The sequence below is a fragment of the Hesperophylax consimilis genome, chromosome 4 (assembly GCF_061612785.1).
Source record: "Hesperophylax consimilis isolate HC1 chromosome 4, BYU_Hcon_1.0, whole genome shotgun sequence".
NCBI lineage: Eukaryota > Metazoa > Arthropoda > Insecta > Trichoptera > Limnephilidae > Hesperophylax > Hesperophylax consimilis.
Window position 1 is genome coordinate 7,546,359 of NC_142839.1, and position 17,961 is coordinate 7,564,319.

Sequence of the window (17,961 nt, forward strand, 5' to 3'; positions counted from 1 at the left end):
AGAACATTTAAAGATACAAAATAATAATTTATTATTATTTGTAAAAAAAATTCAAATCTATTGTTCATTTACTCGCCTGAATATTATAAAATGATAAAATTATAGATAATTTTAAAGTAGAAAAATTTTTGTAACACTTTTAGCTGATTATTGGCTGATTATTTAAAATTTCAATATCACGTGCAACCACCCTGTGGTCATTTCAACTTTGAATCGATGCGTTTTCGTAATCGATTGGCGTTGGGCATTGAGGAAATTGACTAAATTATCACCAGTGATTTTATCACCGCCACTTTGCCCATCTGCATGTACCTACACACTGCACAGACTCTCAAGGCACTCGATACTATCCATCTAATAAATTATCTTCAATCGTGAATCATCGATATCAACATTACAATATATTTACGTATACAATTCAATTTGAAAATGATTAAATAATTTTATTAAAAAACTTTTCGGATTTTCAATTTGAAAGAACAATAATGTCGCCAAATTACATTAATTGAAATCAATTTTCTGCTCAAGCTGTCCTCCGTGGTCGAGGGCTCTCAAAAGAGAATCAAGAGGCCGCAGGTTCAAATCCCGGTGTGCGCCAGTAAAGTTTATTTCTCAAACCTGGCTATGTCACCAAACTTAGAGAACCACGTTTTATTTTCTATTTTTTCTGGGCCATCATTTCGAATTAAAGATAGAGGGAAGATGAATTTTTGTATTAATTACATTTAAATAGGCTAATTTCATAAATACATTGAAGATTGGAATCGGGTTCAGATTTAGAAGAGATGAGATGTTGAACAGAATGGAGGCAATTATAGATAAAGCTTTATAGAAAATAGGATACTTTTTGTTTAGTGGAGGATAATAGGACAACTTTTAGCGTTTATCGATCATGTCATTCAAAATACTATATTTTATAGTTGATATTAAATTTCGCATTCAAATAATAAACCTGAGAAAACTCATATAAAACTGATGTAATTTGAATTAAACAAATTTCAAAGTATGTGCCAACGGTTAAGAGAATGCCACTAGTCAAAAATGTGTATATTCTTAGTCTGCCTTATATCACCACAACTTTAGGTAATAGGCACAAAAATCGTTTGACAAACGAAGTGTAGAAACGTCGATTTCATTAAAAAAGTGATATTTATTTATTTTGTGAAAATTTTAAAATAAAGAGAAATTAAAATAAATCAAGAAAAACTGTCACAAATAATCTTTGCCATAATAATGTTTTTTTTAAGTTTTAACTTGAATGCGTCCACAAAATTAGAGTGAAAATAAAATTTTTTAGTGGTTTACGATTAAATTTTTAATAAAGTGATCAACAATTTTATTTTAATTCTATACTAACGAGACGATAGAAAAAGCTTCAATCTATTCACAATGTAAACCTATTTGTAGTAAAAATTCTAAAATAGTGATTTATCGTTAAGCTTCGTCTTAACGACAGTACAAGACAGTCGGTCAGTTATGACCCGATAATAATAATTACTAGATGATTCATTCTCCAACATCTCTCGTCTCTCTGTGGGAATATTCAGGTATTGTGAAACTCAATCTGAGATCTGTAGTCCTACAGTTCATCTCGTCTTGAAGGAAACCGGAGTCTCTTCGAGTGGTGAATGAAGGAATAATATATAAATAGACGTTTGTTACTTGTATTGATTGTACTTTTTAAATATATTTTTTCCAACTGTCATAAAATTTTTTATTGTAATATAATGTTTTTAATGTCATGTTAAAATAGAATTGATCAATGATTCAAAATTATAAATGCACGATTTTATATGTTTTGTACATTTTTTTTCAGAGAGGAGCTCGCAATGAAAATTGGTCTGACAGAAGCAAGAATACAGGTAAATACACAATTCTTAATAATATTAGACAGCTCTTCATAAATTTCAATGTTTTTTCTCATTTTAAAAGCTTACCCGTTCGAAAATGAAACTGATAGGTTATATTGCTTGCAAGTAAAAGGTAAACTTCCTTTGAAGTACAAAACATATTTATAATAAGCAGGATTTTTTATTCTATGGTAGCACAGCATAAAGAAAAATACAAGAAATGCAATGTGGTCATCTATCGTGATCCAAGTCTGACCATTCTTCGCTTAAATTTCAAATACAGAAGTTCGTTTCATTATCATCGTAATTTTTTTTTATTTCTTTCTAATTTAATGGCGGTTTACAATGTCAGGTAGTGTAAGAGATAGAGAGAGAGTAGATGCTGGACGGACTAGAATCAAAAGGAAGGCAGTCAGTGGCAACATCGGTTTCCATTGAAATCTACATGGAAGGCATTTCTGAAGTCTATCATTCATTCAGTGTATGGTTCGATTAAACATAAAATATATATTCTTTGAAATGGAGTCAAAGAGAGTGTTGTGATATAAATTGCAATATTGAAATGAAACCTAATCTTAATTGATCCGAAAATTGACCCGTTGAATAGTTGAAAGAATAAACACAATTCGTTCATCGTGTTCGATGTCAAAAATGTAAAATGTGATATTTTTAACACAGTTTTCAGTCTTTGTTATTAATTCATGTATATATTATTTATCTGACATGTCATATCTAGATTATTTATCTGAGTGTGTGACTTTTTCGTTGATTTTGTGATGAAAAAATTCTCCTGTCTTGTTGATACATATATTATGTCATGATATCTTGCATAAGTAGACATCTGCAATTACAACCTGCATAAGAACTCCATCAGATATTTTTTATATGATTTTTGTTTTTTTTTTGTGTATTTCATAATATTATTATTCAATTTATAAAAGAAAAAATATATGAACACGTTATGCGGTGGAACTATATATTATTATAAATAAATGTATTTTATAAACAAACTATTTAATTATTGTTATAAAGATTAATTTGTAGAAGTTCATTAAAAATTTTGATTTTTCTTTTATAAATTCAATATTATTATTGAATTATTATTGTTAAATATAAGTTTACTTATATAAACTGGACAGTTTGATAATGCCTTCAGAGGGCAAAACAGCTGCCAGGCTTAGTAATAATTACACAGCAGAACAAGATAAACAAAAACAAAATAATTATAAATGGAATTATATTTATTTTTAAATAAAAGAAACAACTAAAAATCGAAATTGACTTCTAAAAATTAAACTTGATTACAATAACAAAAAAAAACATAGGTTTATTCATCTCGTACTGTAACTGTAAATATATTTTGGTACGAAAACATGTAAAAAAATGTTTTAAAAAACTTAAATTATTATAATAAAAACTCATCACACGCCACTGCCGCTAAATAAGAATAAAATCACGCACACCACTGCTGATAATTATTATGAATAATTTAATAATTACATGGGACGAGTCACCGGTGTGATTAGTATAGCCAGCAAGTTGTCTCTGACAGAAATGCCGTCGCTCAATTTGTGTTTAAATCATGTTTTTATGAAAATAATAGTGTAATAGATTCGAAGTTAGTTTATTGTACTTTGCCGACATGCAACCGAGTGACCTTTTTGTACAATTCCATAATTTTCGCAATCAATTGCGTCTATGATGGTACGCAACTATTCGCGTGAAGGTAAGTCATACGGAACGAACACGGAGAAAAATATGTACGAGTATTGCTAATCTATTAAGAATCTCTTCAAATTATTGGTAATGCGTTTAAAAACGGGATTGCAAGCCATTTACTGATATTTTTTTAGTAAATTCCTAGCATATCGTGTTTGTGTACCTGTATTTGTCTTGATAATATATAAAGACGAAATACGAAAATATAAGGATTTTTATGAACACGTGTTCCGACATCGTGATAATACATTTGTATTTTACTAAATGTTTAAAGGTAAACCTATTCAATAAGGACTTGCGATCCAATTTTTCCCTGATTTCGAATAATTTGAAGAGATTCGTAATAAGTTAGCAATACTCTTTTTTCTTTGTGAAGAACGTATCATTTTTTGACATAAATAAAGAATTAAAATTTTCACAAAAATGTAATGAGATTACAAGTACATAACTTTGATATTTTAGAAATTATAAATAGTCAATCACACAAATTTATTTTCACATTACCTACCTACCTTTGTTTCATAATATTTTTTTGTTTTGTTATTTAGGCATTAGGGTTGCTCCTTGATTGTATTATTCAATTTTTAAAGTTTTTTTTATAATTTAAAAACATATATAACAATAATTATTTTACATAATAATTTTATTTATTTTATAATCACCGGTTATTGTAATATTAATATTTGTTTACAATTATGTCTAAATTTTAAGTATACTTTGTATCCTGATGAAAAAACATTTAACATTTTAATTTGAAATAGTGGTGTAAACAAAATTGGTTATCTTCATTTCATTGTAAAGAATTTTGCAATTATTGAACAAGAAGGTATCGTTCAGCTTCGTTGCTTGCCCATTCGTTGACAATATTAGTATGTTACAACGATCTAAACAAATAATGTTTATGTGAATGTAAAACCCTAGGAATTAACAATAATTTCATTTATTGGTCGATATTACATAATTAATAAATTTATTTACTTGCTGTCTTAAAAAACATACTTTATTCATGCAATAAGCATTGGTTTAAAAACTTATCTTAAAACAATAATTAGTTTAGAAATTCCAAATAAATAGTTTATTTCAGCTACAAATATTGTATTAAATCGGTGGTTAAAAATGGGGTAAAAACACATTATGTTTTATTTTTTATCGTTTCAATTAATCAAACTAATAATTTGATCGCTGATTGATAGGTGATGTTAAAAGTAGCCCAGCCTGAAGTTGCTTTTAATCTCTTCATTTCCAAATGATAAATGATTTAGCCGGAAAGTAATTTGTAAAGGTAGAACGCAGAAATCAATCATCTAAATCATTTAATGATGGAAGATGTTCAGACTATTTGTAATGTTTTAACATTTTAAGGTGTGTTCTTATATCCACACATTATGCAACTGACCATTTAAAAAATTCATTGAATTATAATGATGTACAGCACTGCACTGCTAGTAGTTTTGTGGACAGTATGTAGATCTCGCATCCAAAAAAAGTGTGTCTCTAATTTCCTCGTATTTAAAAAATAATTAAAACCAAAATGTTCTCTTTTTTTATTTTTGTATGAAAACCGCACAAGAGTCCCAACTGCTCTCAACCCTCTATAGCCATTGAGACTAAGGAATCCCCAAATGGATTATGTTGTGGGGCTGAATTTAGTGGGGAAGGGAAGGAGATGGGAAAGTAATTGGCTAATTAGATCTGGTTACCAAATACGGCCAAAGCCATTTCAAGCAACGTTTCAATTCTGAATTGTGGTTTTACACCAGGGCGATACTTAGAGTTTCTTCCACTCTTGAACCTAACGCAACTATACTTTATATTATTTTAGGTTCCATGATAACTCAAGCACAGTGACAATTCAACACACCTTTGAAAAGTGATATAAAGTCATTTTCTACGATGAAAAAAAAATTAATCTTAACCTAACCTAACCTAACCTAACCTAACCTAACCTAACCTAACCTAACCTACCTAACCCAGTTAATAAAGTTTTTGATTCATCACTTTCCAAGATTTTTTATAAATTTTTAAAGATGTGATGAGTTATCATTGTGATGATTTATCCGGTCACCATTATTTTAAATAAGTAAATTGTGAAATAACACAAATTAGTCAAATAAAGTTTACTTGCGCACGCCGGGATTCGAACCCGCGACCCCTGGCTTGCTAGCAGAGAGCCTTGCCCCTCGACCAAGGAGGTCGTCAGATCTGTATCTAGTATATACCTACCTACTGTTAATTACACGCATGATGTTTATTCATTATTCAACTATACCCTTAAACAAGGACGTCAAATAAAAAATAGGGTAAAAGTTAACTTCAGTAACTCAAATATATTTTTTCAAATAATACCCTCTCGAAGTAAAAATAACCCGAGCATAAAATTTCATTTATCAGATCATTTATTTAATGTCCAAGCCCTGATTACATTAAGTAAAGCCACTTCGCAAAGCATGAAAATGTTTTTCAACACTTGACACATTTTGACACACAAAATGTTACTCCCTTTCATTGATTGTGTGTCTTTTACTTGCTAGCAATATTTTTACAGGTAATTTTGGGTTGAAACCACAAGTCTCCCGTGTTGGAAATAAATAATTCAACAATCACATAAGATTATTCCCAGATCAAAGCGATGTCAATTTTAGTACGAAGATCACCGATACGACGTAAAATACGATCTTTGTGATTCGCCCGCCATTGCCAGCGGGCATCGGGGAGGCCGGGGCTAATTGAGTATAATAATGACATCTTAGGGCTCATTCCTTCTGGGGGGAGAGGGGTAATTGAGGACAGTAGGCATTCAGGAGGACAACCAGGTAATTAAATAATACTAACCGTTCCGAGCAGCGCAGAAGGCAGAAGTAAAAGTTTTTGTAGCAACTAACTGAAGGATGTTACCTGGGACATGATGTGGACTTGATGATGATCATCCGGGATTATGGGACACTGATTTAGGTGTTAAAATGTCCGTTTATAAACACATTTGATTTTTCATTTCTTAGTACATATTGTTTAACGTTGTAACAATAAAATATTAATTATTTGTATGAATTATGTTATATTTACAAATAAATAAATATTTCAAGCTTTGGACAAAGACACTACCAATACTATGCTATAAAAGTTTTCAACAGTGTAAAACTTGAAATTAAAATTCAGGAAAGTAAAAATAAATTCACACACACGATTACAAAATGGATTGAAGAACAAAAAAGACAATATTACCAAAATTTCATAGCATAAAATAAAAATAAAACCCACACGTAACACACAAAACCAATATAAACACACATCACTCACAAACACACCAGATTATATTTTAAATCTATTATGTAGATTATATTTTCATATTATAAAATGAAGGCCTCAGCACGGCCAAGCCACCCAGTGAGGCCAACATTACTGGAAAACTTTGAAATGTAAAAAATATTGTACCAAATAAAAAATAAATAAAAACAGCTATTTTTTAAATAAAACGACATTTTGAGACATATTAGTGGTAAATCAATAGCGCCACAGGCGAAATTTCTAAAAATATTTTGTACAGTGTTAAAAATGAAATATTAAATTTCATTGGAGATTTTCATATGTCAGTCTGCTTATTCATTTTGTGGTTACACTATTTGAATGCATTATTTGAAAGGCGGCTATAACAAAAAAAAAAATCAAAAAAATTTGTCACTTGGCCACTGTATATATCGTATTTATCGTAGCTATTAGACACTTGTACCAGCAGAATAAATCGTCTGATATCCAGCCACCAGATATATTATGATTATTTCATCTGTTTATTTTTTGACTTAAATATAAATAAACTGGTGTCTGGACATCAGACAATTTATTCTGCTGGAACAAGTGTCTGACAGCTACGTAGTTATACGCCTGATTTCATTTTAAGACTTCAGACTTATCAAAGACAGCAAATTTGTTGTACGTATCTAAGGATTTCTCGGAAATAAAAAAGACAAGATATGCATTGAGAATAAGATGTTTCTGATTAAAATATCCTTGTCATCATTGATGTGTTGTTTCCAATTTCATTTACTCATGTATTTTATGTCTATGGTTGCTTAACTTGAACCTTATTGTATGAAGCATAATTACAAATAAAGAATATAGAAAAAACTGGAGATAGTTTTCTAAGAACGTGCTCCGGTTCGTAAAAGTTTCATTGCCCATACGGGGAGCACCGAGAATTTTAACTTCATCGGTATCTGCGCAATGTCAATCAATTAATTACGCAACTGACTGGACAAAATTCCCCCGCTACCTATCTTACATCCACTCCTTATAAGGATTTATGACATTTTTGCTTTACGTGAATCTCCCCTTTTTGCGAAAAAAATTGCAACAAATCAACTTGGACAGTTGTCCCAAGTTTCCCCGCAATATTTTTTTGGGGAAATATATTTAATTTCTTACATTTTGATTTGGTAATGGGTACCGCAATCGCCTTATAAATATTTATCATAACAATCCTTTCGGTTCGGCATAATCGTGTAGGTAGTTTATTTTTATGAAGCATTTTTAGGAATAACAATTAATTATAGAATGACCCGTTGAAGAAATGGATGAAATGGAGAGGTCAAAAGTTCAGATCTGGCTCAAGACTCTGGCTCCCCTGCTAAGTCATCAAACGTTGCGAACCACTAGGAGTGACATATGGCAGAGGTGATGGTTATCCAATAAATGGTTCCCGGGGCAGCGGTTCCCATACCCTTCACACAAATTGAAAATTAAACATTATTGTTGACCTGGTGACCATTAAAAACGGTGGTGTTAGTTATTTAGAAGCTGTTTAACAGGTAACATTCAAAGGTGATATTTCTCAATCTTATCATTACGAAAGCAAGTAGAAGTTTAATTTAAATTAAAGCACTTCAAAAATTCCAACAAGCTATTGATACAGAAGTTACCCTTGATCGCGGATTAATTTCTGCGAATTAAAACATTACTCTGAATTATTCCACTTTTAATGAATCGATTTATATTATTTGAAATAAGTTCATTAACTACGGCGAGAAGATAAAGTTCATGTGTTTCCTTTGTCGGTAGCGACTTGGACTCCATTTTACTTTAATCCCCACATTAGTAAGCTCTGATTGGAGTAATCAAACCAACCTGCCGGGAAACCAGCGGCCATTTGCAATTAATGCGAATTGCAGGGCTTTTGTGGAGGAATTTTTAATCAAGCTTAATCATTTAATTCTGATAGTTGAACCATGAACTTCCTTACAACAGATAAAGGTAGATCCATTTATGCAATGCTAGTATTTGTATTCTCTGGAAAAAAAAACTCCTACATCTCATATCGCGTGGAGCCACCATCGACCAACTATATCTAATCTAAATCTTAAATAACCACAAAACAAAATAATTTCTGTATTCTAAAACATTTTATCGCTGTCAAAACATCGCACGAAGAATTGCGTTTTACGTTTTGTTTTGTAAAAATTGCTTTCAGGCAGAAAGTCCCGCAAACAGTTTTTAAGATTTTTACTGAGAATGTGTAAGTAGAAATATTTTAAACAATGAATACCCTGGACTTTTTCATTGACAATTTTTTTACCTACCTATACGAATACTTCGCAAACTTCATGCCCAACAATGGCTTTGTGTACGGCGCGGCTACAGAGCTGTACATGAAGAACTTCAAACTTGCGACTCGTGGTGACGTGTACCTTTCTGGTATCCTATTGAAGGACCGAAAAAACATATCAAGACGGTTTGGGGTTAACTTTGCGCTCTAATTTTGGAGCAAGTTGTGCTAGTCTTTTATGTTATACAAATTACCGTGGAAATTAATTTCATTCAATGCATGTAAAAATCTGTGGAGCAGTGTGTCCAGGAGTGACGGACATATGAACCAATCCCTCCCCCTACAGTGTGGGTCCAAATATGGTCTTGATGAGGAAAAAGTCTGGTTGAAGAGGTCAAATAATATCCCTCAACCGGTTTCTCCTGATCCGGCCTAAAGATCTCAAGATCTGGACAAATCTCACCCCATGATTCCGGGCACTTCTTCTAAGTCACTAAACGTAGAAAACTACTTGGGGTGATCTGTAGCAGAGTTATTGGTTATCCAATGAATGGTTTCCGTGGCGAAAGTTTTTAGATGAAAAAAAAGTCATCGGACAACAAAATGACATCTACCGTTTGTACCCAAAATATGTTTAATAATCGCTCGCTAAGGCTTTTCGGGTACGTGCTGATATAACCTCTATACTCTGTCATAAAACAACAAAATGACATCTACCATTCGAATAGGTGCTGATAAACCCTCTATAAAATATCATCGGATAACAAAATTACATGTACCTTTCGGGTACTTGCTAATATACCCTCTATAAAATGTCATCGGACAACAAAATAATATCTACCTTTCGGGTACGTGCTGATATACCCTCTATAAAATATCATCGGATAGCAAAAAGATATTTACCTTTCGGGTAAATGCTGATATACCCTCTATAAAATGTCATCGGATAACAAAAATATATCTAGCTTTCGGGTACGTGCAGATATACCCTCTATAAAATGTCATCAAATAACAAAATGATATCTACCTTTTTACCCCAAATATGTTCAATTTCTTTTTTATTTGGCTTTCGGGTACGTGTTGATATACCCTCTATATTCTTTGTTTATTATAAAAACTATGTATGCATACATACACCACCAACATGTAGGTACTAATGAACCTCTCAGGAATATTTCTCTCTTACATTACGAGAAATGATCAAATTCAATTCCACTCACCTCTATCCACCGCTGAAGTAATGTAACATTACAATATCACTTGGGTAAATTGGAATAATTAAATAATTTGCATTAATATTTCACGGCACAGAACATGGAACATAAATCGTAATCCATGTAATTGGTCATTAATGAACAGAATAAATACCTAATGTCGGCTTTGTTGTACATAAATAATATCCCTTCAATTATTATTAATTCCATCTCTTGGCGTAATTGAAAAAAATGCTAATTGAAAAATTAGACACGGAAATAAGTGGCCCGGAAAATTGGTTCGGCAATAAACTTCGTACTTTGGACGGAATTCTAAATGTGATTGTATTAATGTTTTGTGTGTGACTCGTAAAATACATTTTAGGTATGTAATAAAAATAATAATAATTTGTATGACTTTAAAAGTGCCGTTTTTGTAAAAAATCAAGTCAAGGGTTCTGTACATATACATTTATAACACGTAAACGATCTCAAAATCCTTCTACTTAAATATGGACCAATATTTTTATCGTATATTGTAAGTAACCCATGTGGGCCGTATACTAGATAGTTTAATGTATTTTTTTGTTTGTTTGTAGGATGTATAGTTATGTATGTATTTCTTACTCATTAGATATGTATGTATGGTGGCATTAGATATGTATGCCCTGTTGATGAATACTGCAAGGTTGTCCAAAACTTTGCCTCAAAAAGGAGGAAGCCAACACAATTAATTATTTATAAAAAAACACCACACGTGAAACTATATTATGTTGCTTTGAAATCGTAAAACAAACGTATTTTTTCTAAACATATGAAGAAATTGACATACATTCGTTAAATCAGTCCAAAAACGTAGAATAAACAATGTTGTAAGGAACGTAAGTCTATAGGTGTAAATACAGTGTGTATTAGGCAGCATGATTATTAAGATATATAAATGGACCTGTCTGCTTTGTCTCACATATTTTACATTATTAGCTTCCAAGATAGAAGCTTGTATCGTTGTATGAATAATAACAATAATTTATAATCTACCCACAAGCGAGATTCTTAAATATTACAATTTATTCTATATTTATTTTTATTCTTCAATACAACTCCCAAATAAGTTTATCAGCAGATCAATTTCATATTATTAATGTTAACACTAAAACACACATACAGGGTGTCCGGGGTGAAAGTGCAGTAACTTCGGGACGTGATTATACATGATGGTAGAAGTAAATAAAAACAAATAACTTTTTTTTAAATTTCAACTTTTAGATGTACTTTTCAGCTACAAACGAAAAATTGTGCCGGTGTGTGCGTACTGCATTATTATTGCTTTTGGATCATTTTAAATCGACCTGCCGATCCTAGAACTAAGAACCGCTACCCTCCCCCCTCCCGCGATTTACAGCTGGTAACAGATCAGCTGTGATTTGTTTGCTATGTTTAATAAGTTATTAATGTTTTTTATCGTAAAAAAGGGTAAATTCGTATTATTATTTTACTGCAGTTCTCTTTGTTCTTCAAATTTGGTTTTAAAACATCATAAAACAGACGATTTTGAAGCGCATTGTTATAACTTTGAACTCGAACCAGTTTCGCGCTCGACAAGCACACAGCGAATTTATAGGGTAAGTGTGTACCTCCACTAAGGATTTTTAGTAGGTATCTGTTTTTGTATGGAAATAAAGTTGGAATTTCGGAAAAAGTTATTTATAATTTTTTCTCCTACCATCATGTAGAAACACATTCCGAAGTTACCGCATTTTGACCCCGGACACTCTGTATAGCGAGAAACTACAATATAGAAAATAGGCATAGAAGAATAACAATAAAAAAACAAATAACAATAACTTAAACTTCTCAAAAAAATACACATTTTCCTAAACATAAGAAACATTATATAAAATAAAACAATTGAAAAAAATATATTTTGCACTCTGCCAATCAATAATAGAATATGGAATTATTGCTTGGGGATGAGCAACAAACTCGGCTATCAATTACATAGAAACCGCACAGAAAACGATCTTAAAGGTAATACTAATAAAACATAGCCGGACTGATACAGACCAAATATTCAACAGCTGTGACGTACTAGATATACGCCAATTATACGTTAAAACACTACAAACTACATTTTTGACAAAAAAAATTTTTTTCAACATACACAAAATAACACGAACAGACCAGTTAGACAAGCGTACAAAGAAAACATATAAACTCCGACAATAAATTCAAGCTTTGGACAAAAGACACTACCAATACCATGCTATAAAAGCTTTCAACAGTGTAAAAATTGAGGAAAATAAAAATAAATTCACACACAAAATTACAAAATGGATTAAAGACCAAAAAAGACAATATTACCAAAATGTCATAGCATAAAATAAAAATAAAACCTACACGTAACACACAAAACCAATATAAACACACATCACTCACAAACACACAAGATTATATATTAAATGTATTATTTTATCTTATATTGTAGATTGTATTTAGATTATATTTTCATATTATAAAATGAAGGCCTCAGCACGGACAAGCCAGTGAGGCCAACATTACTGGAAAACTTTGAAATGTAAAAAAATATTGTACCAAATAAAAAAAAAAAATAAAAATCAAGTGTCTACAATACAAAGGCAGAAAATATCTAGACAAATAAATAGGTATACACACACTCAAAGGCACACAACGCATTTAATGTACTACTAAAAGACATGAAATTGATCGTTTTTGTTGGCAAAAAAGGTAAATTATAAATAAACCTGTACAACATAAGACGTTGTTAGTTTTTGTTCGTAGTCAGCTAAAAATATTTATAATGTGCAATAAAGCTTAAACGCAAAAAACATGTAACACTTTGTTTTTAATCTCTAAATGATTCCAGTGGGTCTTTGGAAGTGAATGTAAAAAAATGCTACTTCTTCCATTCTCAGATGTAAACAATTCTTCGTTTAATTGCCTGAGAGAATGGCAGGTGGCTGCAATGCAATACGAATTAAATACTCACCTATCCAGCAGTACCTCGCCTTAATTGAAATGTAATGTTGGCAGGCCAGTCACTAATTGTTTATTATTATTATACCTGGAATCGAAAACGTTTTTATTTCGAAATATGGAAACAAGTCGGACAATAATTACAAAGGGTACGTTCGTGATTACCCACGAGCGTCTCACTTTTCTCACATTCTGAAATAATGCAGTTTAAAACCTTTCAAATTATTGAATGGATGGAAATGGACTGATTCTTTTAAATACTACTGAAATAATTATTGCTGACTTTAAATGGGTGGGAACCGCCTAGAATCGTCAGAATCGTTGGGCGCCAAAAGTAACGATGATATTAATCTTACTTAAAAGTGTCAAGAATAAAGGATGCAAATCTTAAATGAAAGATTCATATTATTAAAATGTAATTTACTTTATAACAATATAGCATGAGACTCAATAATTTAATTAAATAGAAATAAACCAAGGTGTGACTAACCTCGATGAAGCGTTAGTAGGTCGGTCTTATTTATATATATATATATATATTACGAATTCTACCGAAATATGACAAATTCCTCATAAAGCTCTCAAAAATGGTGACAGGGTATCTCATCAAAATGACAATTCAACACACCTACAAAAAGTGATATAAAGTCATGAAAAGTGATGAAACAAAAACTACGTTAAATATGTTATCAAGATGTAAGTTTATCAAGAATCCTATCAGTTTATTCGTTAAGTACCGTTGTAGTTAATTTGAAGAGATTCTTAATAAATTAGCAATATTTTTTATCACTAATTTTTCTCCGTGTAGGTACGTATGAAAAATATCACAATGATTCTTTAAATGCTCTTAACTCAGATGTCATGCAACTTTTTCTCTTTTTTAAATGAGATTATTAAATATTTTCGTCTATGTCTATCAATTATAATCGTTTTTAATGTTAGCGTGCTTCTCCTATTATTCATATTTGCATATGTCCTTTTGAACAATCTTCTTCTTCCTTTTGAATGCTTGTAACTGGGCACTGGGTTGAAACGCGTTCAAAATCAATAAATATTTGACAAAATGGTTTGCATTTAATCAAAAAAGTGCATAACATTTGTATACAATTTGTTTTTCAATTCTACCTTAGTATAATAGTCCAAAAAATAGTTTTAAAAGCATGCATGTAATTTAAACGACTTATTCTGAATGGAATAATCACTAATTGCAATATCCCTCTTAAGGGGAATACGTATTAATTATTTAAACGGTCCATAAATAAGGCAGAAGCAGTTAAATATCTGATAATAACTTAATAGCCAGCTATAGTTTATTGAATGGACTAATGTGAGGCGGAATTGCGATATATCGATGTAAAGTGGAGTATATTACTTTATGAAACTACACATTGCATATTATATTATCATGCATCGGGCTAATTACATCTGACATGCAAAATTGTTGTTGGTTTGCTTGAAGACAGTGGCGGAACTTCACAACTACAATTTACGGTCTGCGCAAAGGCACAACAAAATAATTTTGAATTAAAGTCAATTTGCTTTCTTTACACCAGGTCATTAAATAAAAAAATCAATATTTAGTGAGAAACAATTTTCTCTTCATCGAGATTATTCGTACACCAAAGTTACCCCGGGGTGGGGGAGCAAACCCAAATCGGCAGAAGAATTAATTGGGATAGTGTGTAGGGGAAGTTAATTAGGAAATTACATTTTCGTTAGAATGGGAAAAATGGTTGAGTGGAAATTATTCCAAAAGTGATAATATTTGATAAATATAGTAAGAAATCCATTTTTTTAAATTTTTGCGAATCTACCCCTTTCACTCCTTCATCAATTTTGCTGCCGATTTGGGTTCCCCTCCGCTCTCTAATATCTTTCCTACTTTTTAATATATATTTAACTTAGTAGGTATATTACTCATCCCGATGAAGAGAGCAGTTGATTTTGTATCTAATAAAGTGTGCATAAAAAAAAATACACTACACTCAGAAGGCCCTGATGAAAATAATTATGTCATCTTTGGGGATGATGTGTGGAGGGTATTTTTAAGGAAAGGAAGTTCTGGCGAGGAAAAACGCATGAGTGGTGGGTAGGAATCTAGGGATCAGTGTGTCCGGGAGTGGCGGACGTTTGAATATATCCCTCCCCACAACTATCTCGATGAACCCGGGCACCCCTGCTAAATCTCCAAACGTAGCGAACCATAAAGACCGGTCGGTGGCCGAGTTGACATCGCGCTTGGGTCCCATCCAGGCGTAGTGTGTTCAATTCCTCGGCTGGTTAAGTCCTCCATCACAACACAAGCAACATTTTCCGCTTTCTGTGGTGGTAGTGGGAGATTTTCAAATATTTTCAGGTTATTCGTAACCCGGGAATGTTTGTCTTTCTTTTAAAAAAAAAAATTAAAAAAATATAAATATATATCGGGTGACCAATGCAAAGGTGTTGGTTATCCAATAAATGGTTGCCATGGCGGCAGTAAACTGCACTGTAACCTCGGGTTGGTAAAGAAAAATATGTAGAAGTTACAGTAATTATTCACCTACCAACTATCTATCAATGATATGCAAGCCTGTAAGGGAAATATTGTTGAAAGTCTAAAAACATTTGTATGTTCATGCACGCCACTGGGTGTATGTTCATGTTTCATTGCACTTATTACGAATTACATAATCGAGATATGTGGGTCAACCTTCACTCGAGTTGCATGTTAACTTGGATATTATTCGCTAATTCTTGCTTCCAATACGCACATGAAATGGACCGTGACGGAGAACTACTTCTCCTTATTTGGGTGTTTCAATAAAATAAAACATTTATAGGTTTAAGTTGTCGTGTTTACAATCGAAGAAAAAAAATTGAAAAAGCTGTAACAATGTAAAACAGTAACATTTTATAAAATAAAGTCAAAATCATGGACTCCGCCAAAAACCTTATTCAGGCTTTGACTTAAATATTTTGTCTAATATATATATTACAAGTCCTACTTTTGACTTTTTTCCATGAATTTGTTACGTATGTGCTGCTCCTTTGTAACTTTTTATTTATTATTTCGTGCTATACGAATTGTACAATTAGACTGCAGTACGTTAATAAAAAATAATAAGTTTGATTTGTTAAAATGGTTTTCGTTTGCTGTTGTTTATCCAATACTAATAAAAGTATTTTTTTTGTTACAGGTTTGGTTCCAGAACAGGCGCGCCAAGTGGAGGAAGCAAGAGAAGGTCGGACCCCAGGGTCACCCTTACAACCCTTACCTTCCTGGAGGCTCCCCCGCGCCCCCCGCGCAGACCGCCTTGCCCAACCCTTTCACACACCTCGGCTTCAACTTCCGCAAGCCTTTCGATGGGGCCAACCTCGCCTCGTTCCGCTACCCTCCGCTGCACGCTGGACCCGTCATCCCCGCAGGGTATTTAGGTGCTGGACACCCTTTCCATAGGGCAGCACCGCCTATGTTCCCTCAAGGAATGAGTCACCTATACAACCCTGCAGCAGCCAGTTCATTCCAGACGCTTTTAGCCAACATCTCAGCCGCTCAGAGGCCTAAGCTCATGCAGAACTCTGCTCCTGAGTACGTGACGCAATCTCCTCCCCTGTCTCCTGGTGGGGGTAGTTCTCCCGGGGCTCCAGAAGTGGATAGGAGGAGCTCCAGTATAGCCGCCCTGAGGCTCAAGGCAAGAGAACATGAACTGAAGCTGGAAATGCTGCGGCAGAATGGACACGGAGATCTGATCAGCTGAACTATACCGGGTTTTTATAACAGCTTTATGGGGTTTTGATTTATTAATACAAGTGATCAATTGTGTACTTATACAACTTATGTAAGTTAATAATAAATATATGTGATCTAACAAGCTATATAGAACAGTGGCATCAAACTAATTCCTTTCGTGTTTGAACATAATCATCATGAGAGGTTGTCTTCTAAAACATGGTTTGGTGATGTTGTATATTTTTTGTTTATGTTTGCGGCCCGCGTGAATTTTAAGTTTTATGACCACTAGCATCTATAATATAATAATAATAATATATTACAATCTCATTCTTATCGGGTAGCCACCTAGAAAATGTACAATACTATAACTACGATGAGAAAAATCAATAGTTTGTGCTCAAATCTATTGCTCACTGGTTGGCATTTTATATAGATTGACTTTATCTACCTACTATAAAAATATTATGAATATAAATCCGTCCAATGGATAAATTGCCTTCTTCGTCCAATTAAAAAAACATTTTGCACTAAATAAATGCATAATATATTTATTACCATTTTGTAAAACTTTACAAATAATATAACATTTCTGAACATTGTAATGTAATCCGTCCAATCTATAATTAGTGTAAAGCCTTAATACTAATTAATTAGCTTTAAGATTAAAAATACGGTAGCGCGTTCTCTAAATTTTATTTTATATCTTTATATTTTTATAATTCAATCGACGCTCCAAAGATATACATAAAAAGTATTATAATAAATGCTGAAACTCTGTTATTTGTTGCAATAATTATTGTAGAATTGTGAGAGGACGATTATATTTTAAGTAATATAAAATAGTTTTATTTTTTTAAGCACCATTCTTAATTAAAAAAAATAGTTATACAGCGAAACTTTGGGGGTTTGAAAAACAAAGCAAAAAAAATGATTTTTTATTACCTTAATGAAAAG

General features: G+C 32.2%; 1 protein-coding gene across 1 annotated transcript in view; it reads left to right on the forward strand.

Moving 5' to 3' along the window:
* Window positions 1-17,685, forward strand: part of LOC149424123 (uncharacterized) — a 191,811-nt gene extending 174,126 nt beyond the window's left edge. Inside the window, exons 4-5 of the mRNA XM_089631038.1 lie at window positions 1,817-1,862; window positions 16,472-17,685. Of these exons, the coding sequence (XP_089487164.1) occupies window positions 1,817-1,862; window positions 16,472-17,032 (607 nt within the window). The 3' untranslated portion in view covers window positions 17,033-17,685. The remainder of the gene's footprint in view (window positions 1-1,816; window positions 1,863-16,471) is intronic.
* Window positions 17,686-17,961: the final 276 nt, after the last annotated feature.